The sequence below is a fragment of the Pinus tabuliformis genome, chromosome 3_1 (genome assembly GCF_031772625.1).
Source record: "Pinus tabuliformis cultivar Carrire ecotype Pingquan chromosome 3_1, CPIR1, whole genome shotgun sequence".
Classification (NCBI taxonomy): Eukaryota; Viridiplantae; Streptophyta; class Pinopsida; order Pinales; family Pinaceae; genus Pinus; species Pinus tabuliformis.
The window spans coordinates 470,895,347-470,919,246 of record NC_142301.1 but is presented as its reverse complement, the minus strand read 5'-3'; the positions used below and the strand labels follow the sequence as shown (position 1 = coordinate 470,919,246).

The 23,900-nt window shown below is 35.4% G+C and overlaps 1 protein-coding gene across 4 annotated transcripts; it reads left to right on the top strand.

Annotated features, from left to right (window-relative positions):
* Positions 1-15,172: 15,172 nt before the first annotated feature.
* On the top strand, positions 15,173-21,786 carry PSBY (photosystem II BY). Of its 4 annotated transcripts, none has more exons than XM_089411477.1 (3): positions 15,174-15,893; positions 21,071-21,109; positions 21,298-21,786. In XM_089411477.1, the coding sequence occupies exons 1-2, from the start codon at positions 15,277-15,279 to the stop codon at positions 21,072-21,074; spliced, it is 621 nt and encodes a 206-aa protein (XP_089267603.1). In that variant the 5' UTR covers positions 15,174-15,276; the 3' UTR covers positions 21,075-21,109; positions 21,298-21,786. The 4 variants fall into 4 exon arrangements, with proteins under 4 accessions (XP_089267602.1, XP_089267605.1, XP_089267603.1 ...); XM_089411478.1 differs by having other exon boundaries at positions 21,237-21,786; XM_089411476.1 differs by lacking the exon at positions 21,071-21,109 and having other exon boundaries at positions 15,173-15,893.
* Positions 21,787-23,900: the final 2,114 nt, after the last annotated feature.

Below are 23,900 nucleotides of genomic sequence, written 5' to 3'. Positions count from 1 at the left end.
AGCCAAAACACACATTGAGTGATGCCCACTAGGATATCTTTGCCCAACATTCTAGTTGGAATAAGTGTCCCTTAACCATGGTCTTATTTTTCCTTTATTAACTTTTATTACATGAACTTTTCACTAGGGTTGTTACAACATTAATGAGATCTGAGAGAATCAAGGGACCAGTCTTCACCTTAGGTTGGTTCTACTGATTAGTACATTCCAATTTTTCCTGTGTGCAGTGTTTTCCATGAAGATAAAATGTATATGGGATAAATGGATCATCAACCTTATATTTGGATTTATCAACTTCAACAATAACACTAGAGACAATCTTGTTATGCAATGAAATGGGAGGAGGACAAGGGACAAAAGGAATAGTAGGTTCCTCCTCTTAGATTAGAAGTGTCTCATGATTAATAAAAGTTGGGAGAGCATTATTAACCAAGGATTCAGATTCAGATTGTTTCAAGGAGATTTGAACCAAGTGCTGAAACTTTTCCTTTAATAAATCCCAATCCATATCTTCTTCAGGAAACACATAACATAGGTGAATAAATCTATTAACAAAATCCTCTATTGATTCATCAAAATTCATTCTAAGTTGTATAATTCTTTTATAAACATCTCATTAATCATACATGTCAAAGGATTGATGAAGCTCCTTGAAAAAATTTCAAATTAATGAACAAAATAAATTGGTAAAGTATGACACCATAGTTTAACTCAAGCTTCAAGAGTGAGGGTGAATAATTTACAAGAAACATCTTCAAAAATGATTTCATGATATTCGCAAAACTTGAAAAAATGAGATGTATGTTGGGCTATTTATATTTCACCCTCACCATCAAACTTTAATTAAGACAAGTTGTAAAAAATTCCCACGAAGATTGGAATTTTAAGATTGGGTCTATTATAAAAACATATCAGGAGTATGGTTGGGGAATGAGCCATTTAAGATAAGAGATTCAAAATAAACTCAACGAGATTAGCTTTTCATTTGGTCCTCCTTCTATCTCCAATTATTGATGGTGTTGGAAATTTGTTAACCAAGGGGGCCTCCCCAATATGAAATCCCAATTAGACCTCACATTGTTTGGAGTAGGATCCCCAACTGGAAAGTATGGTCAGTTGCCATTATCTTAAAGATTTTCCTTCGCTACAATAAACAACACAAGAGAAGCACATGTACTTTTGAGATAAACAAGTATGTTAGCCTTGTGATGTATTCAATTGTAAAGTGAATAATGGTTCTTTAACAATGGAAAAAAAAATGAGTCTAAAAAGTAATAGTACTATCCTTATAAAGACACACATATATATCTAAAAAAATCGTTAGTAATCTTGTGAAATAGTTCATAAAGAAACCACGATCATGAAAGCAAAAGACACAATTCAAAGATTCATACTAAAGCCAATGAAATAGTTCATTAGCATGAATTAACATAAACATATATCGTAAACAATGAAAGAATAATATCACAATTATTCATGACATATGCATGAAAAGTGTGTCAAATCCAAGAGCTTCAAATTATTGATTGAAAATTCCAATATGCACCATTACAATGATACACGCTTGTTCCAATAGTGGAATGTTAAGCAACTACTTGATGCTCAAAAACCTAATCTTCTGTCTTATTCCTATCTTGAGAAGCCAAGGTGAGAATTCCAAAGTAAAAAGTGCCTTCTCTTGAGATATGAGGGTGTATTTATAATAAATGAGGTGACTCTTCCCCTCCCATGTGACTCTTGACCTCCCTCATGATACTTGAGCTTCTACTATGACTTTCAAATTCCTATATGACCTTTTAACTTCTAATGACTCTAGAACTTTCTAGTGACTTTTCACATTCCATGTGGTACCCTTGGTCTTCCACACATTTTACATTTTCTCATTTTTTTGAAATTACATAATTACATTCTGCACATGATGTGGCAAGACACATCGACACATATGACCTTTGTAATGACACTTTGAGAAGCCATGACTTAGAGACGGTGACATAAGACTTCATTTCATCAATGCGAAGCTCTTCTCCTTGTTGTTATGACTTTGACTTATTCATGAGGGATCTTTGCTTAATATTCATCTTCATCCTCCAAAGGATCTGGATAAGTATTGGAACCTTCCAAGTCAACATGAGATCCCACCATTCTGTCATAGTCTAGGATTTTGTCATGATGATTCTTCTAGTGCTTCTTCTCTTCAAGTACTCTCTTGTAGCCTCTCCTTGATGACCTCACTTCATGATCACCTTTGTTATGAAGCCAGCTCACAAAAAGATAGAAAAGATAGTTGAATGCCTTAGAATTCAGCCTCTTCGAGGGGGCAACCTCCTTTACATTACACAAATGAACAATTCTTGGATGAATCAAATGACAAAACCTCCTTTCTATATATAGGAGTCTAAGGAGTCACAATATAACCCAACCGACCTAACAATAATAATACAAAGCCACAAAAATAACAATAGAGGGATTCTATGGGGCACAGTAATAATAATATGGGGACAATAGGGGCACAACAATATTAATAAGGGATACAACTAAAATAGTAATGGGGTAATCACTAGTATTATAGGGACCTAACATGCCCCTCTCCTTCCAAAAAGTGTTGTCCTCAATACTTGCGTAGTTTTGGATGTTTCTGTATAAAATTCTCATCCTCCCATGTGGAATCTTTAGTGGATAAATTCTTCCACTTGATGAGATACTCCGAAATTGATCGATTTCGTAGCTATTGAGTTCTTGTTTCTGTGACTGCTTCTAGTTCCAATATAATTTTTCCTTCCTCGTCAAGTTTTGGCAATATTGTTTGAACCATGAGCCTGTCGCCTATAACCTTCTTTAAACATGAAACATAGAAAACTGGGTGCACTCGAGAAGCTGCAGGAAGCTCCAATTTGTATGTCATAATACCAATCTTTTGCAACACCTTGTATGGACCATAATACTTTGGTGATAATTTATTATCCTTCTTAGCTTGCTCGAGGGACATTTGTTTATATGGTTGTAGTCATAGGAACACCAAATCACCTACATCAAAAATTATTTTGCTGCGATGTTGATCTACCTATTGTTTCATTCTATTCTGTGCCAACATGAGGTTATCCTTTAAGAGTTGGAGGACTTGTTGTTGATGTTCAATGTGATGTTCCACTGCTTGAACCTTAGAATTTTCTTTTAAACATTATGTGATGGATGGTGGCTAATATCCATAAAGTGCCATAAATGGGGTCATTTTTGTTGTTGTATGGAAGGAAGTGTTATACCACCATTCAGCCATAGGCAACCATTTGACCCATTGTGTCTATTTATCAGATACAAAGCAATGAAGATATCCTTCCAAACATTTGTTTACTATCTCAATTTTCCCATCAGATTGAGGATGATAAGATGAGATATGAGCTAACTGAGTACCAAGACAAGAAAATAATTATGTCCAAAAATTTCCAGTGAAAATGGGAACTCTATCACTTACAATAATCCTTGGATTTCCATGTAGCTTTTGAATTGTTTCCATAAATGCAGTAGAAATTGTACTGAATTTAAATGGATGTGATAATGCACAAAAGTGTGCATACTTGGTAAGTCTGTCAACTACCACCATGATGACACTCTTTCCCTCATATTTTGGTAAACCTATGATAAAATCCATTGAAACCTCCTCCCAACGTTGGCTTGGAATGGATAAAGGTTGTAATAGACCCAGGGTCTTAATTGTTTCAACTTTATTTTGTTGGAAAACCAAACATTATGCCACAAACTTTTGAATATCCGATTTAAGGCCATCCCAAAAAAATTCCTTCTTAACCCTGTGGTAAGTTTTTAAAAATCCTGAGTGCCCTCCTAAGGGAGAAGTGTGCAATTCCAAGGGAATCTTTTGTTTGAGTTGGGAATTCTTACAGAGGTATAAGCAATCTTTGTACCATAACGAATCATTTTTCCAGCTAAATGTATCAGATGTACTGGAATCTTGTTGTAACTTTCGAATAAGTGCCCACACTTCTTCATCATTCTTCCATTCCTCCCTTGCTTTGTTTATCCAATCTGGTTGGATAATAGAAATGGCGCACAACAATTCTTCCACATCCTCATCCTTTCTTGAGAGTGCATCTGCCACCACATTTTGCTTCCCTTTTTTGTAGATGATTTCAAAGTCATAACCCAACATCTTTGTGGCCAACTTTTGTTGCTCTTCAGAGTATAATATTTGTTCTAAAAAGTATTTAAGGCTATCATGATCCGTTTTTACCTTGAAGTGTCTTCCCATTAGGTAGGGTCACCATTTCTTAAGTGCATGTAGTATTGCTAACATTTCCTTCTCATAAATAGCTTTATGTAAAAACTTTCCCTTGATTGGACAACTTTCAAAAGAAATGGGTCTTTCATCTTGCATTAAAACAACACTAATTCCATCTCCTGAAGCATCACATTCCACAATAAAGGTTTTTGTGAAGTCCAGTGTAGCTAAGACCGGTGCTTGGCACATTGCCTCTTTAAGTTGTTCCAAGGCCTTTGTTGCTTCTGGAGTCCATGAAAATGCATCTTTCTTCAATAATGTTGTTAGAGGTGTTGTTATTCTCCCATAATTCTTAACAAACTTGCAATAATACCCTGTCAACCCAAGAAATCTTCACAGATGCTTTATGGATGTGGGGATTTTCCATTCATTAATGGCTTTAATTTTGCTAGGGACTACCTTAACATCTTCATGAGATATAATATGACCCAGATATTCCACCTCTTGTACTCCAAAGAAAAATTTGGAACTTTTTGCATATAATTGTTTCTCTCTAATAGTTTGAGCACCTTGTCAACATGTTCAACATGATCCTTCCAAGACTTGTTGTAGATTAGTATATCATCAAAATATACTAACACAAATTTTCTAAGGAAGGGTTTGAAAATGGAATTCATCAAACCTTGAAATGTAAAAGGTGCACTGGTAAGGCCAAAAGGCATGACCAAAAATTCATAACGACCCTCATGAGTTCTAAATGTTGCTTTCGAAATGTCTTCAATTTTCATTTTGATTTGATGATATCATGAACGAAGATCCAACTTGGTGAACTAAATTGATCCATTCAATTCATCCAATATTCATCAATGATATGAATGGGAAATTTATCTTTAATAGTGATCTTGTTGAGCTGCCTATAATCTGGACACATGCGCCATGATCCATCCTTCTTGTGCACCAATACTAATGGAGCAGAGAAAGAACTTTGACTAGGTTGAATTATACTAGCCTCTAGCATTTCTGCAACCATATGTTCAATTTCACTCTTTTGGGGATAGGGATATATGTACCGCTTGATGTTTGGAGGAACACTTCCTGGAATCAAATGAATAGCATGATCATGATCACGAATAGGTAGGAGACCTTTGGGACTCCCAAATACCTTGGAATGATTTTCCAAGACTTTTTGGAGATCTGGAGAAATAGATGATTTCGATGTGGGAACCTCTAGTGAACATAATTGTGAAATTACACCTCATTGTTCCTTCTTTAGAAGCTTTTTTCATACCATTAGAGCTGATTATCTTTCCCAGTTTCCCTGCAATACCCCTTAATTCAACTTCCTTTCCTTCTGCACAAAATTTCATGAAAAGTTCTTGAAAATTAAAAGCTATTGTACCCAAGGATTATAGTTGTTGGACTCCTAGTACAACATCAACACCACCCATTGGAATGGAAAGCATTGGGCCATTCAGTACATATTCTCCCATGGATAGCTTCATATTATGGCACTTTCCAGAGCAATTTATGGTTCCTCCACTTGCAACCATCACTTGACACTCTTGTGCTGGATATAGGATGCAATACAATTCCTTTTCTATCTTACAATGAATAAAATTATGGGTACTTCCCAAATCAATCAAAACTATTACCTTTTTCTTCTTGACATGTCCTTCTATCTTGATAGTTTGAGTGGTAATTCTAGCCAATGCATTACAAGATATGGTCAGATTCATTTCTTCTTTATTTAGGGATTGTTCTTGGAGTATATGCTCTTCTTTTGACATTTCTTGTTCCTTTTCTTCCTCCTCTTCACAATCTATGTAGAATAATTTCTTCTCAGCATGCTTATGACCTTTAGTGTATTTGCTATCACAACTGTAACAAATCCCTTTTGCTCTTTTTTCTTCCAATTATTGTGGTGTCAACCTTGTATGTTGTGGAAGACTAGAGGAAACAACACTTCCACCTTTATAGCTGTGAGTGGTAGGCTACCTGGTTTCCATAATTTTACTTTCCATTTTTCTTTCTAACCTGGGCCTTCTCCAATGAATCAGGTTCCCAAAGGCAAACCTCATGTTGGATATTATCCTTTAAAGTCCCTATGAACACATCAATCCTATGCTCCTCTGGAATATCCTTTACCCTTATGTTCAATTTTTGGAAGTCCTCAATGTGCTCCATCATTGAACCCTTCTGTTTGAGATTTATCAATTGGCTAAGGCCAAAAGGCATGACCAAAAATTCATAATGATCCTCATGAGTTCTAAATGTTGTTTTCGGAATGTCTTCAGTCTTCATTCTAATTTGATGATATCCTGAATGAAGATCCAACTTGGTGAAGTAAATTGATCCATGCAATTCATCCAGTAATTCATCAATGATGGGAATGGGAAACTTATCTTTAATAGTGAGCTTGTTGAGCTCCCTATAATCCGGACACATGCGCCATGATCCATCCTTCTTGTGCACCAATACTACTTGAGCAGAGAAATAACTTTGACTAGGTTGAATTATACCAATCTCTAGCATTTCTACAACCATACATTCAATTTCACTCTTTTGGGCATAGGGATATCTGTACGGCCTAATATTTGGAGGAACACTTCCTGGAATCAGATGAATAGCATGATCATGATCACGAATAGGTGGGAGACCTTTGGGAGTCTCAAATACCTTGGAATGATTGTCCAAGACTTTTTGGAGATCTGGAGAAATAGATGATTTTGATGTGGAAACATCTAGCGAACATAATTGTGCAATTACACCTCTTTGTTCCTTTTTTAGAAGCTTTGTCATACCGTTAGAGCTGATTATATTTACCGTTTTCCCTACAATACCCCTTAATTCAACTTCCTTTCCTTCCATAGAAAATTTCATGAAAAGTTCTTGAAAATTAAAAGCTATTGTACCTAAGGGTTTTAGCCATTAGACTCCTAGTACAACATCAACACCTCCCATTGGAATGGAAAGCATTGGGCTATTCAATACATATTCTCCCATGGATAGCTTGATATTATGGCCCTTTCCAAAGAAATTTATCGTTCCTCCATTTGCAACCATCACTTAACACTCTGGTGCTGGATATAGGAAGAAATTAAATTATTTTGCTATCTTACAATGAATAAAATTGTGGGTACTTCCCGAATCAATCAACATTGTTACCTTTTTCTTTTTGATTTGTCCTTCTATTTTGGTGGTTTGAGGAGTGGTAATTCCAGCCAATGCATTACAAGATATGGTCAGATTCATTTCTTCTTTATCTAGGCTTTGTTCATGGAGTATATCCTCTTCTTTTGACCTTTCTTGCTCCTTTTCTTCTTCCTCTTCACAATCTATGTAGAATAATTTCTTCTCAGCACACTTATGACCTTTAGTGTATTTGCTATCACAACTGTAACAAAGCCCTTTTGCTATTTTTTCTTCCAATTGTTGTGGTGTCAACCTTATAGGTTGTGGAAGACTAGGGGCAACAACACTTCCATCATTATAGTTGTGAGTGGTATGCTTCCTGGTTGCCATAATTTTGCTTTCCATTTTTCTTGCTAACCTGAATGCCTTCTCTAATGAATCAGGTTCCCAAAGGCGAACATCATGTTGGATATTATCCTTTAAAGTCCCTATGAACACATCAATCCTATGCTCTTCTGGAATATTTTTTACCCTTATGTTCAATTTTTGGAACTCCTCAATGTGCTCCATTATTGAACCCTTTTGTTTGAGACTTATCAATTGGCTAAAAAAAGTGTTGCTTTTTGTATCCTCATAATGTGCTGTCAATTCTTCCGTAAAAATTTCCCAAGTGATAATTTGTTTACAAGAGCAAAGCCATTGATACCATACAAACTAATTTGGTTCCAAATATAAAGTTGCAATACGTACCTTTTGTGTGTTTTGCACATTATTGAGATCGAAAAATTGCTCCATCTGTAATATCCATGTTGCGGGATCCTTGCCATCAAACTTCCTCATATCGATTTTTGGAATATGGTGGGGCTTCAATCCAACATTAGAGTCTATGAAATCATGATTAACATTTCTTTTGTTCTCATCATGAGTTTCCTTTACTACCCTTTCACCATTAGTAAGCATTTCTTGTAGAAACTTTGTCAAATCTCTCTTCAAATCTTCCATGCCTATCTTCAAATCTTCCATGCTTGTCTTCAAATCTATCTTCAAATCCTCCATCTTAGCTTGCACGTCATTCATCTTAACTTCTACGCCTTTCTTTAAACAATCCATCTTAGCTTCTACACCTTTATTTAAACCATCCATCTTAGCTTCTACATCTTTCTTTAAGCCATCCATCTTAGATTCTGTTACTTTTTGTGCAAGTGACACTTGTTGCACTTGGTCTCGTAATTTTGATATATCATGTTGCATTTCTTCCTCTTCTTAATGAGTCATGCTAGAGCTTTCAGGTTTCTTACTAGGTGTTTCCATTTTCTTTCCTCGGGGCATCAATTACCGATAATAATGCTTTATTATGCCCTTTGAATTCCTTCAAACTAATTTTTCAAAACAAGCTTATGAAATTAAAAAAAAAAACTACACAACTTTTTTCACTTTATAGGAGCTTGATATTAAATCTAATGTATCTCTGTAATTTCAAACCATATAGTTATGAAATAGCGACCTATGGTATCCCTTTGTGTCCTCTTTTCAAGGCCACTAGTTTGATCCAAATTGGATTCTCCGGGGAAGAGTTATGCCAAATCTCCCATAGTGACTAGATTATAGACTACTTTAGTAAAGCGACCTTGTACAATGTGCCACGAGTCACTGTTTCGACCTTTGGCTCTGAAAAATATATACAAGAAACTATAGTCCGTCCTCTTTCTATATCTTCTTATGAAATTTCAATCCAATGCTCAGAGAGAAAGTTATGACGATTTTCCCCAGGTCACCTGTTTGGAATGTAATTCAAGATCTGCAAAAAGACCAACTTCCTCAAATCATATCTCTGCAAATATAGCACAAAAAGCTCTGAAATTCAGACCCTAGGTTTAGTGAAATTTTGTCTCAAATGGGTTTTTGTTTATCTTCTGAAACGTCGCAAAAAAAAAATTATAACGAAAATGCCACGATGACCTATTTGGAGCAGCGAAACCCTAGAATCCAAAGCTCTGATACCAAATGTTATGAAGCCAACTCACAAAAAGATAGAAAAGATAGTTGAACGCCTTAGAATTCAGCCTCTTTGAGGGGGAAACCTCCTTCACATTACACAAATGAACAATTCTTGGATGATTCAAATGACAAAACTTCCTTTCTATATATAGGAGTCTAAGGAGTCACAATAGAACCCAGCCGACCTAACAATAATAATATAAAGCTACAAAAATAACAATAGAGGGATTCTATGGGGCACACTAATAACAATATGGGGACAATAGGGGCACAACAATATTAATAAGGGATACAACTACAATAGTAATGGGGTAATCACTAGTATTATAGGGACCTTACAACCTTTCCATGTTGAAGCAATACATCTACAAATGGAGTTCACTCATGACAAGCCAAAATCAATCTGAAAATCTCCTAACCTATTTTTTTCCTCATATAATTCATTGATTGAACTTGTGATAGAGTGTAGGATTGAGAAGGAGGCTTAGGGATTGTGCAATACACAGCTCCAGGGGGTAGTGATGGATATCTAGTCATTGTGACGAAGACAAAACTATGTAGTTGAGGGAGACATTGATGGAGTAAGGAAGGCTTGCTCATTGTGATTGTGCAATGTGAAATTATGGACAAACTGACCCAAGTGATTTTGCAGTTGTATAGTTCAAGGATTGAGAGGGGCCTGAATGTTGACTAATAATGCGTAGTGTGTAGTGAAAGATTTTTTTTCCTAAGTTAAGTTAATCTATTAATATGTAACATAAATGTACAAAGAGGCACAGGCCTCAGGCAAGCTTAACATAGTGTATCAGAGAATATCTTGACTGCCCCAACATTGGGGAAACCAGTCCGCATAGACAAAAAACCAAGATGGGATATCAGTCTTTACGACCGGAAAAAGCAAAAACCAAACAAGTTTCACCATGACATAAAAAGATGCAGACAAAAACCAGTAGAACAAACATATCAAAAAGACCAGCCAAATGACACCTGGCAACCACGCGAAGTCATTTGATCTCGTCCGGGATGGGCTCCTCTACAATCGGACACGCACACTTTGTCCAGTCATCCTCATCCAGGATAGGCTCCTCTACAATAGGACATGCCCAGTCATCCACCTCCTCCGTCAACCCTCTGCTGTGTGGCCCACCCACAAGTTGGATGACACCATGGCTACCAGTTGCCGCCTTCGGAGCTGGCCCTTCAATCTCTGTTCCACCTAGGAAGCCTGTGGCTCCAGAACTACCACCCTCAGCATGCTGACTGCCACCCATGGTCTGGCCATGCAGAACACCTTTTCCTTCATCCAACAGATTCTTTCCTGTATCCCGGCCATTTCTGCATCTCCAAGCCTCCTCTTGCTGCAATTCAGAGTTATCCGCCTAGGTGGCTCGCTGCTCATTGTCTTCTTTGAAAAGGATGGTGATTGTAGCAGTAATCACTGCTCTGTTCAGGGTGCTACTAAATCTGAACTAGGTAGAGTGGGGAGCGGGGTGAGGGGGCAAAGGGAAATTGGCAGTGTGAACCGTGAAGTCTCTGCGACCTTCACCCAGAGACAGAGCACAACCCCGACCACTACGAGTATTGGGATATCTTCCCAAACCATAGCTATGGGGAGGAAAATGATCAAGAGAAGGAGAGGAGGCAGCAGGCTCAGGATTCGGCTCTGTCTAAGGGCATGCACTACCTCCCCGAGTCCCTCCTCTGTAACTTCTCATGCGATGGTGAACCATATCAGAATGCCTAGCTAAGTGTTTAGTGGGAGCGATGGTGGAAGGATTGAGAAGGGGAACAAGGACCAGATGGGCAGTGGTTAACTGGCAGAACCTAGAATGGGAATGGTGATGCCCATTAACGAAATCAATGCAACAAGCTAACCAGTAGTGACGCCTAGTAACTATGCGGGAGCTAGGTTCAAGAGCTTGCGGCAGACAGTTGCAGTGGAGCAGAGGAGAAGGAGACACAATGAGATGAGGGAAGTCCATGTCTGGGCAGATAATGGCTCTTTCTCGATCCAAGCCTGCATTAAATGTTGCCTGCAGTCTGTCATGAGATCGACTCAGAGTGGTGTGGGGGGAGGCGCCATCGGCCAAGTGGCTCGTCCTCTCGCCGTCTTCCATGCTAATCTTCATAAATTACATTGAATGCCACCCGCATCCAGGTGTGTGTAGTGAAAGATTTATTGGGAGAGATATTTTGCATTTCTCATGGGAAAGAGGCTGAGATTGGGCACTGTGATTGCGTAATTCGCAGTTCTTGGAGGTAGAGGTTGTGTAGTGCACAATTTCAGATGAAGGGATTCTTAATTGTGACTTAAGATTACACAATGCATAATTCCAAGAGCAGGAAAATATCAGCAAGATGCAAAGACAGTGAAAGCTCTGAAAATGGCTAAGTGTGGGATCAGTGAGGCAAGAGAGAAAAAGACATGCAAACAAGTCCTGGAATAGTGATCTCACACTCCTATAACATCATCACAAGCCAATAGAATGCAAAGTAACCAAAATAAACACACATGCCTTGAAGTGATATAAAGCGACACTTATTTCTAAGTGCAACAATTGAAATGTAGTTTTGCCACACAAAATAAAAGTTACACCACAAGTGCCGATTGCAAACAGAGAGTGCACTAAGTTGTGGGAAAGTGCCTACTATGTATTCTTATGATATATATGATCAACTAATGGAAAAGAGTGTGCTAGAGTTGTCTAGTGGTTCTCCATAGTGTGACACATGCAAGAGTGCAATCAATTAAAAGCGACACTTGGGACAATAAGGAAAAGTGAAACGACACTTGCAAAAGCTAAATAATGTGAAAGCAACACACACTAGAGAGAAGAAAAACAAAAAGAGATACTTGTTAAAGTGAAATCAAGAAAAAGAGAAAGTCACGAAAGTGAAAGTGACACTTGCAAAAGCAAAAGCATGCAAAAGCGATAGTTAGGTAACTCACTGAAATGATAATATAACTGCAATTAATAGCAAGTGAATGACTAGCGCACTGGATTGCATGGTCACTATCAACTAAGTTTGCATACTGACTATCAACAATAATTGTGCAGTCACTGTCTTTATGAACTACGTAGTCACTGTCAACAAGGGTTGTGCAATGACTATCATCAGGAGTTACGCAGTTATTATCACTAGGCACTGTGTAATCACTATATCTAGGCACTATGTAGGAACTACTTCTAGAAACTGTGCATACACTACTCTCAAGGATTTTGCAATGCTTGTCTTCAAGGGTAAACATTGACTATTGAGCTTGCCAAGAAAGGGTGCATTTAAGAATGGATTAACAACTAAGCATGTGCAAGCAAGTGATTTTGATAGTTAGAATCTCATAAGAAATGTATCAACCAATAAAAAAGTGGCCATGAAAAACTTGAGGTGACAGATCATGAGAACATAAGTAGGCTCCAAAATTTAAGTGTAAGCATAATTTTGGAGGGTGTTTGTCACAGCGACAACACGTTTTAGTATTCATAGTAAATCTAAGACTTTTAATTTTGTTGTTTTTATGAACCTATTTGGATTGTTATTTGGATTTCATGTCTTTGAGAAACATGCCTCAGACTTCTTTGGCATGGCTAATATAGGCCCATCTTTCATAATTGATATCCACTAGGATTCTTCTGCTATAGGTCAGTCTCTAAGGCTACTCAATAAGTTGAGTAGCAATAGTTTTCTAATCTTCCAACCATGAATTTTGAAGCAAGAGGCTTATATCATCAAAAGTATTAGTTGGATTAAATTTCCTTTAAGTATTACACTAATTTACCCATTAAAATTCAAACATATACCTATGTACATGATAATCAAAATTTAAGTTCAACATGAAACATAATTATTTTCATATAAAAGATCATATATATTTACATGTTGCTATTTTCATAAAGACATTTATCTATTAAATTTTAATAGTTTTCTACAACTAATGAAGAGTGACCCATTTTCCACCTAGCCATAGGATTAGTTTTTTGTTAGATTATATTGCAGTTGGTCGTCCCCTGGCTAGACTATGATGCAATTAGGGAAACTGGAACTCAGTCAACAAGAGTGGAAGAATGAAGGCCACTCTCCTTCACAATTAAAAATCAAGAAGCTTCCCTTCAACCCATTGAGTAAAGGGCCTACCCAAAGCCACAATGTCCACCTAAGCTAGCTCATACAACTTAAGAAAGGTCATTTACTATCCTAGTATTTCCTCAATTTCCTACCCTTTTAGTGCCTTCATGCTTGCTCAGCGAGACAAAGAAAAATGCAACCCTCTATTCATTTTGGATTAAAGACATTTATGCTTTATTTCTTCATCTAAAAAATATATCTAATGATCCCTCACTATTTAGCCATCAACCAAAAACTTTTTGGCACATATCGTTTCTCATATTTTCTCCCATACCCATTCATATGCATCCCCATATCCTTCGCTTGTGAATTGACTTCATTTTCTACTTCCCAACATGAGATTTCATGGGTCAAATCCACAATTTCATGGCTCTAACAAGAATTTTCCAAATGGGTACTTTCCCATACCTATGAGGGATAATTTTGTACAAATCCCAACTAGCTCTCATAATTATGAGAAGTTGATAGTTCAACTACCAATTCTATCACTAATTGGTTTCTTAAAAAATAGAAAATTGGACTTTTAATTTTCAGCTCAACAAGAAATTCTAAAAAAAAATTAATTTAGCAAGAAATTATTCCCCAGTTCCATTTTCCAGCGCCATTTACAACATCATAAATAGTGTAGATGCTTCACTCATCCAATCAACATAAAATATTCCACTTTAATAGAATAAGCATAAAACCTCAATATATAAATATACCATTATAATAATGATATGTCGCTATGTCAAAAAAATCCAAAAAAAATATAAATAATAAATAAATAAATAAAATAATAATCATAATATTGAAACGATAAAGAAAATAAAATAAAACAAGGCTTGACACTAAAACTACATATTGACATAAGAATATACCATTGTAACAATGTAACCCACAAAATACCAACCTAGGGACATTATTCCATTAGGGCAAGATCATAGAATAAGGATATGCCAACGCATTACAATATAGAATGCAACATGAATGATATGACAACATAGCCTAACCTTCATAAATTAAAATAGAAAATATCAAAATATTTATTATAAAAGATTTTGAAATATTTAGATATACTTTACAATACAATAGGGATGAGATGGATACAACATAAAATTAATATATGTATTTTAAAATGATTATATATAGTTATATATTTCAATGTCATAATGTATTATTGTTCGCATAATGAATCTATTATTGTTAACATATCCCAGGATATGGGAGTGTATCCAAATAAACAAGTCACCAAACAAATTAATATTAAAAATATATTATTGTATTAATTTGAAATTTGAAATTATTATTTAATGTTTTATAAACCATATTTGTTTTTCATGACTACTATCCATTGAAATCACTTATGTAACCCAAAAAATAATTACTTAAAAGAAAATCCAAACCATATTTGTTTTTTATCACTATTGAAACCACCTATTTAATTTAAAAATAAATAAATAAATAATAATAAATAATAACACTAATTACTTAAAAGAAAATCCAACGTAAAGATAGGATTTAATTTAATTTAATTTAAAAATAAATAAATAAATAATAATAAATAATAACAATAATTACTTAAAAGAAAATCCAACGTAAAGATAGGATATGACATTGTAGCACTCGTGCTCGACCACGTAGGCACACAACCTTATCCAAAGGCCTATCACTTTATTCATGTGAAATCTAAAGGCAAAACGGCCATCCACTCAATCAATCACCACCCATCCAGTCCCCACAAATTACAACCCATACAATAAAACTTAGCAGGCAGACCCGTGTAACTGACAGACAGACAGAACGCGCAAATGGCGATGACAGTGGCAGCAATGGTGAGCACCCCAACTCTCACCACAAAACCACCATTGGCCCTTTCTCATTCACAGAGACATCTTAGCCAAAGCGGTTTTCAGAAACCTCTTTTGCCTCGAACAAGGCGGTGTTCCGCCTCCTCTCCTGTCGCCAAGCTCGGGCAGGCGACGAAGCAATGGCAGGCAGAGGCAGCGACCGCAATGGGGGCTGCATTGATAGGCGCCCTGAGCTCATGTGACTCTGCGGCTGCGGCCCAGGAGGTAATGGAATTGGCGGCCAGCGACAACCGTGGGACTCTGCTGCTACTTCCCTTGGTGCCCGCCGTGGCGTGGGTGCTTTTCAACATACTGCAGCCGGCGTTGAACCAGATCAACCGCATGAGGGGTGCGGGCCTGGTTGCGTTCGCCGGACTGGGCGCCGCCGGTGGCGCCGCTTTTCTGTCGAACACCGAAGAGGCTCACGCAGAGCAGCTGGTCTTTGATTTGGCGGCCAAGACGGCTGACAGCGACAACCGCGGTTTACTGTTGCTGATCGTAGTAATTCCAGCTATTGCCTGGGTTTTGTATAACATTCTCCAGCCTGCACTTAATCAGCTCAACAAGATGCGTTCAGGGTATGAATCCTCCCCATTCTTTTTCTTTTTGTCTTTATCATTTACTCTTTTGCTCAGAAAGCCGAAAGAATTTTTTTTGTTTAGAAATTATTTTAACTTTCACTAGGTTAAAGATGGTATATGTTATAGATTGTTTTTTCATCTGATTGAAGTATTAGCATTTTTTTTGAAGCTTTAAAATAAATACTTTTAATTTTTTCACAAACCCCTTACTAAATAGATTATTCCAAGAGCTAGTTGCGAGCATATCTGTATTTTTCCTGTTGTCTATAAAGACCTCATCTTTTAAATGAAATGTTTATTTTTTCTATTTTTCCGAAAAAACAAAAATATATATTCTTTTTTCCTACACTTCTTTTGGTGTTTTCCTACACCTTAATCTAATATAATATTGTTTTTTTCCAAATATCCAATTTACCATTGGAGTGTGCTGAGTGATTCTTAAGCAATTTTTCAATTAGGAATATTGCAATTATTTACTATAATAACCTATTTTTAATTCTTTAGACATCTTCCATATAAAAATATTATAAGAATGGTTGTTAGCTTACAATATTCAAATTTGAACTGTAAACCCCTAGAAAGACTTAACTGAAGATTGCTTACCTCACTCCTTTCTAAGTGATAGTTTGGGAACATTTGGCATTGGGAAGGTTCTTTGACTCGTTTAAGTGGATTACTTGTCTGATTCTTTTTTTTTTTCTACCTTTCTATGGAAAGTGTTTGGTATTGGCATTTGTTAAATGGTTTAAAAAAATGAAATAAAGGAAAAAATATTTGTTTTATATAGAAGAGTTATAAATTTTATAATTGATTTTTAGTTAGAAAAGTCAGAGTTTATTTATTATATGTTTGAGAGTTTTTTAACATATCTTTAATCGAATTTACTTAAAATTTTATAGATATTTATTAAAATCACAAGTTTTAATTTATAAACTCTCTATAATTTATAAGTGTACTAAAATTAAGTTGTTGAATTCATATATATACTCAAATATTTTAAAGAACAAAAATTATAATTCCACCAAAAATAATTTCACTTGATTTCAATCAAAATATCTAAAACATATAATAATTAAACTATACTAATTTACACTTATTTTTATATTTAATTCACTTATTTTTATATTTAAGTCATCTTATAAAATAAACAAGCTATTAAAAAACATAAAAGAACTACTCCATTACTATATTAAAAATCCAACTTTGCCATTTAACTTGTCCGGTAAAAGCAAAGTTAAGACTCAGAAACTTCTTTACTCGAACCTATCTTGGCCTAGACTATTTTATTACTCTGGTATGGAGAGTCGTTCCGCTTGTTTTAACTGCCCCTCCATACCATATATGCATGCATAGTTTAGTATAAAAAATGATGAACTTTTAAAATGGTTGGTCTTTCATGAAACAATAGCTTTAGTGGTAATGCACAGAGGAAAAAGTTGATGATGGACATTTAAAAAGGTTGATTTGGGAAGGAGTTGAGTTTACTGGTAAAAACAAATGAGGATAAAACCTGATTGAAGTTGTGTTTTATAGGAAGCTTATTTTGTTAAATTAAATATTAAAAAATAGAATAATGTGTGAATTTAGAAAATAGTTATTATTAATCTTTTTTTAATAAAATCGGTAGAGATTTGTATTATATAAATTAATTTGATTATGAAATTAGAACTTTTACATCTTACAAAAGCTCAATCTAAATTTTCAAACTAGTTCCCTATAACATAAAAATTTTAGTATTTTGTCAACTAAATATTTCCCAAAAAAAGCTAGAAAGATAGACACATTTAAATATTACATTTCATTTTTCATTATAATTTTATTTTGATCTAGTTTGACATCTTGTTTTTCTTGGAGAAAAAAAAACTCATTCTACAAAAACTTGAACCAACCCACTTTTTCTGCAAATTCATGTGGATCATTCTTCAACAACTGCACAATATTATTCTTAAAATCTTTCTCATCAACCTAATGTGCCCAAGAAGTTTCCTTTTCAACAAGATTCCTTGTGTTTTCTGGAGGGTTTTTGTTTTCAATGAAAGTTTGTTGTTTTTCCACTAACCTTGCATCCAAAGAATCCTTAGTGGCTACCAAAGGATCCACATTGGCAAGTGATTCTTCCTATTTAGATGTTGATGTCATGGTTGTGATTTATTTGACTAAATTTGCCTCCTTTTTGTCTTCTTGTTCTTTCTTGTCTCTAAGCTCTTCTTCTTTGAACACTGTATAGTGAGAACCTTCCCACGGTTTGGCCCTTTAGGTTTTTTTTTGGTTGTTTTTCCACTAACCCTACATCCAAGGAAATTAGAGGATCCACATGTTTAGATTCTGATGTTGTGGTTGTGATTTATTTGATTGAATTTGCTTCCTTCTTGTCTTCTTGTTCTTTCTTGTTTTGAAGCTCTTCTTATTTGAAGATTGTATAGTGAGCACCTTGTGCACCTTCCCATCATTTGGGTCTTTAGGGTTTTTTCTGGTCTTTTCCATTCTAAGAACCCTTGGGGAACTGCATGCCCCATTTCATACCATGCTCTACACCAAAATGAGATATTCTCATAGTGGAGCTTTTGGACCCAAACATAGTTTGGAGCCATCAAATTAATCTTTACGGAAAAACCCTTGTGAAATTCATCTCCACACAAATGCAAGCATAAGTAGTCTTGAAATTTTTCCCTGTATATGATTTCATAAATGCAAGGGAAGGTTCTGAAGCCTTACCGAAAGTGGCATTGTAGAGATTGATGCCATTATCGGGTCAAAAGTGGGAGTCCAAGACTACATGAAGAGGCCAACACTCCCCTAAAACCATGGCCCAACTTCACATATATCCTTCTTGTCCTCAATATTTGATGCCATTATCGGGTCAAAAGTGGGAGTCCAGGACTACATGAAGAGGCCAACACTCCCCTAAAACCATGGCCCAACTTCACATATATCCTTCTTGTCCTCAATATTGTCAAAGAACACGCTGAAACCTCGTGTCATTTTCATAGGATAAATATTCAACTCGTCCATGAAAAGGGTCTTCCGTGTCTCAGAGATCCATTTATGTAGATCAGTCAGCCACAACTAGTACCCATTAAACCTGCAAACCAATCCATTCTCGGAAAATAAAAATTCACAACAGAAAGCTTCCACATCCACGAGAACATTAAAGGAAGGCATTTCTTGTACCACCGGAAGACCATAACCAAATTCAACCAAACTTCAGCATAGAGTTGTACAAAACCGAAGAAGAGCTAGCTTGACTAACAACCATACCTGCAAAAGAAACATATTTATTTGTCATGTCACAAGGAGATTCATCATAAAACAATCTACACAAGATCCATGCAAATAGTGTGAAGCTCACCCTAGCCACCCCAAGGGTTTCAAGAGCTCTTTCCATCTCTGAAAGTGATTTAACCAAGGGAATTGACCATTTAAGCTAACCCTCCTAGATCAGGATTGTTATAGATTAAAAAATAATTATTATTTTTATTAACTTTTAAATGAAGTAAAAAATAAATTTGTAAATTTACATATAAAATATAATTATTTTATTTAAGTAAATAGAAAAAATATTAATTATTACTTTTATTAAATTTAATTCTTACCAATAAGATACTAATCCATAAAAGTAATTTAAATTTGAAATAATATATTTAAATAAATTAAAAAGCATTTTAGTCCTGAAAAATAGTTCAATTGATTGAGTTATATCTTTGAAGCAACTTTGTTTTCCAGAAACTACAGTTCAGTTCTCTAATAACTTATTCGTAATTGAACCAAATCCATGAACCTAAAAACAATATATTAAAAATATTCTAATATAATAAATATAAATTCAATTATAATAATAATAAAAAAAACATATAAAGCCAATTCACAAATACACAATTACAACTCAAAATATAAATTGCCGGCTAATTGAACAATAAAAGTATATTAAATTTAAATAAATTTAAAAACATTATATTATAATATAATATATATAAAAACAGAGCCAATTCACAAATCACTATTTCCAATGAGGATCGTGACGGTAAAAAATGGTCTCCACAGTACATTGTATGGAAGGTGCCATGGATAATGTACATAGGATATCATGGACGGTATTATATGCACTTTGTCATATAAGTTTATGTTAATAGTCTGAATACTGTAAACAAATTTTCTACAATGTGCATTAGTTTTCTTTACACCATATTCTATATCTATTGTGATAGTTGATGTCTAAATTTACAGTGACTTGGGGACTCTCCCCAGCATGGTTGCATCAAGACTTCTGTAAAGTTTAATTTAGACCTTAACTCTTCTGTAAAGTTTAATTTAGACCTTAACTCTTCTGTAAAGTTTAATTTAGACCTTAACTCTTCTGAATTCACTCTTTACTAAGAAAATATAAGTGTGTACTCTTTGATAACACAATGTCTAAAACCTTCATAGGACTTATAAACTTCAAGGACCATAAGGGTACATAACCTCTTACCTAAATTTAAGATTTTCAACCAGAGATCTATGCTACCAAACCTAAGGATCTAAGATGCAGTAAACAGTTTAGTTCCACCATACTCAATTGCTTTTGTATTTGGAAGTCCTTAGTTACCATAATGTACTATACAATGTGCTTTAGCGTATTGGAAATGTTTAGGATTTTCACTTGGGCAGGTGGTCTGATAAAATGAGATCTTGATTCAGTGTAGAAAACACTTATCAACCTGAAGTTGCTGTCTTTGCATAGCACTTGGTATAGCTTACAACAGTAATCAGCATCTATCAACTACAAATAGCCTAGGACAATGTGAAACTAGTATATATTTAGAGAGCAGTCTACTGTTTTCATGTGACCCTTGCAGCTTAATATTGTTTGGATTCTCAAGGATTATTTAATGATATCCCAAAGTTCTGTAGAAGCCTGTTCTTTGTATCTTAGGAACTGGAATGGCTAGCCAGTAGCTACAGAGATGTTTGCCCCAACACTTTCAGCACTTTAGAGAGTAAACTTAATTTTATGACATAGAGCATTTGTATTTAAACAAGAAGAGTCCAAGTGTAAGATCTCCAATCCATCTCAGACCATAGCATAGGAATTTAAGATCATTATTTAGGAGTTATGTTCAATTATTTTTTACATCTAATTCTTTAGTCATTATGGTTCATCTCCTGAGCAATTTTCCACCGTGGTTTATTTTCAGATAGAAGATCAACCATGCATTCTCTTCTTTAGTTATACTGTGAGTTGATTTCATTTCTCTGACATTGTCAATTTCGTTTGTACAGCTAAGAACTAGCAATGCAGATATATTTGATGAGCATTTAGACATCTTTTATTTGTTCGGTGATTGGAATGGTCTGCTGCAGTTATCTAAGCATGCTTATTGATATAAGTCTCTTAACCTTTGCATGGTATTGAGCTGTCCAGTAAGTAGGAAAGTTGATCTTCCGGTTGGCTGGGAGTACTTGCTGCACAATGGCTACAGCAGATGCACATGGCCGTTGGAGACCGGCCTTCACCATCTGGTGGAAAATTGTGTAGTATAGTTCCCTTCTTCGTCAGCTGTATTGTACCAATTTCATGTTATTGCAGTCCAAGTTTCTACCTACAATTACTACAGCTGTGAGTACTTCAAATACCAATTACATTAGCCATGTGTGTTGCTATTATTTTTCTCTAACAATTATTGTCTGAGCGAAATGTTTGCATCTGGCTTGCGTTCATAAGATGGATGAAATATTATGTTTCCTAAGGAAAAACTGTTGTTGTGTCTGAGTGAAATGTTTGCATGCGGTTTGGCTCCAGAAGAGAGATTTAGTATCATGTTTACCCTGTGAGGAAAATGTCTCTGTATATTCAATGTGAAAATCTTATATTCAATATTGACTATGAAAGTGGAAAAATGTTTGGTCATAACTCTAATCTCAGTGACTGGAAAATGCCGTGTTTCATCCATTACACTACTACCTCTTTAACTACACAAGCTATTCCTGAGGTATTTTTTCTGGACTAAAGTAAATTGAAAGCCCCTAAGCTAATATTATGTTTCCTAAGGAAAAACTGTTGTGTCTGAGTGAAATGTTTGCATGCGGTTTGGCTCCAGAAGAGAGATTTAGTATCATGTTTACCCTGTGAGGAAAATGTCTCTGTATATTCAATTTGAAAATCTTATATTCAATATTGACTATGAAAGTGGAAAAATGTTTGGTCATAACTCTAATCTCAGTGACTGGAAAATGCCGTGTTTCATCCATTACACTACTACCTCTTTAACTACACAAGCTATTCCTGAGGTATTTTTTCTGGACTAAAGTAAATTGAAAGCCCCTAAGCTATGGCTGATATTTATGGATCTAAATAGATGTGTTCAAGAGTTCAAAGTTTCAAATACTTCAAAATATTTGTACAGATGGTCCCTTTTATATGGAGAACAATGACACTTTCCCATCTGGGCAATTCATAAGGAAGACCTGTAGATTTTATAAAATATAGATCTAACTAGTTTTTGAAGGTTTTTAATACTTATACATGTTATAACAGATTATATTTTTCTATGAAAAGAAAAGAATTACACTTTTCCTGATGGTATGGGGTTTTGGTTATTAACCATCTTTCGATTTGGTTTTTAAACGTGGATAACTGTGATAATGTTGGCATTTGAGAATCTAATTTGGCATTTGAGAATCTAATGTGGAAATAGAGCATATGAAAATGAACTTTCTTCGAAAAACTTATCACTTTAAAATTGGAGTGGTTTAGAATATTTCAAAATGTGAAAAGTTACTTCCATTTCACATTGGAGACTGGTTCTATGTTTGTTATTAGTGACTTCTTTCCAAAGTATGCTGATGGGCTTCCAAGGTATTATGATGGGCTGGGCAAGTACAACTTCTGCATCTTCATTTGGATCTACTCCTGAAATGATGTCATTGATACGCTCATGTATTGGTTGTTGATGGGAATCAATCTCAAAATATTTATTCATTTGTTGTAGTTCATTTTGTTAGAGCTATGACTCAAACTGAAGAAACTCAATTTTCTCATTTACATTTTGTGAAAAAATTCTAACATCAATAAAAGCTTCTTTACAAATTTTAATAATATCAACAACCTTAAAAAGTATCAAAATATTCAATAACTCTAAGACCTTATTAATTTGAACTATTCTTCAACCATTCAAACTCATCAAGTATCCTCAAAAATCAAGTATGCCAACAATGCTTCGAGTCCTTTGATTGATAGACAATGAGCCTTCGGTTTGTCAAATTCGCCAACGCAAATGACATTTGTGGAAAAGGAAAATATATCCTTCTCCTCAAACTTTGTTTTTGATATCAAAGAGTGATAATACTGTGAAGCTAAAGCCAAGGCCGACAGGCTTAAAAATCCAACCAAACCAGATCAAAATCTCTTTCTGTCAATTTCGATGCATAAGACCAATGCTTGAATTTACACAAACCACTCTAAGCACCCTCTACTTGGAAGAATCATGATCATCGGTGTTTGAGTCACATTGCTTGCATCGGCATCGAAAACCACGACTTCCTCCTCCTTCTATAAGGTGGGATTTAGGAATTAAAAACCCTAGAAACCACAAACTGCCATACCACAGAATTCCATAGGTATTACCAGGCATTAAATCCTAAAACCCAACTTTGTTCTCCACAATTCCTCATTAAATTTAGGGTTGGCTCTCTGTCTTTCTCTGTACAAGCCATGGCTCTCTACAGGAAACTCTATTTCCTGTGGTTAATATTCGTTTCCGTTGCTTTCTTACCCTGTTCTGTAAAATCCTTTAAGAAATTCTTAGCCTACACAGTTTAGTATCAATTCCGCTTCCCAAGGGAAGTTTTACCCACGAATGGGGAAGCACAGAATGGAGATGAGCTGGATGCTTTGCCTGAATTCGAAGGAGAGGCTGGCTTTTTCCAGCCAAATAGGAAAATGCCAATAATGTTGATGCGTCAAAGGATGATCAAGTAACGTAGAAGCAGTTGCTTAAATAATTCTGCTTCTCTTAATAAGCCTTC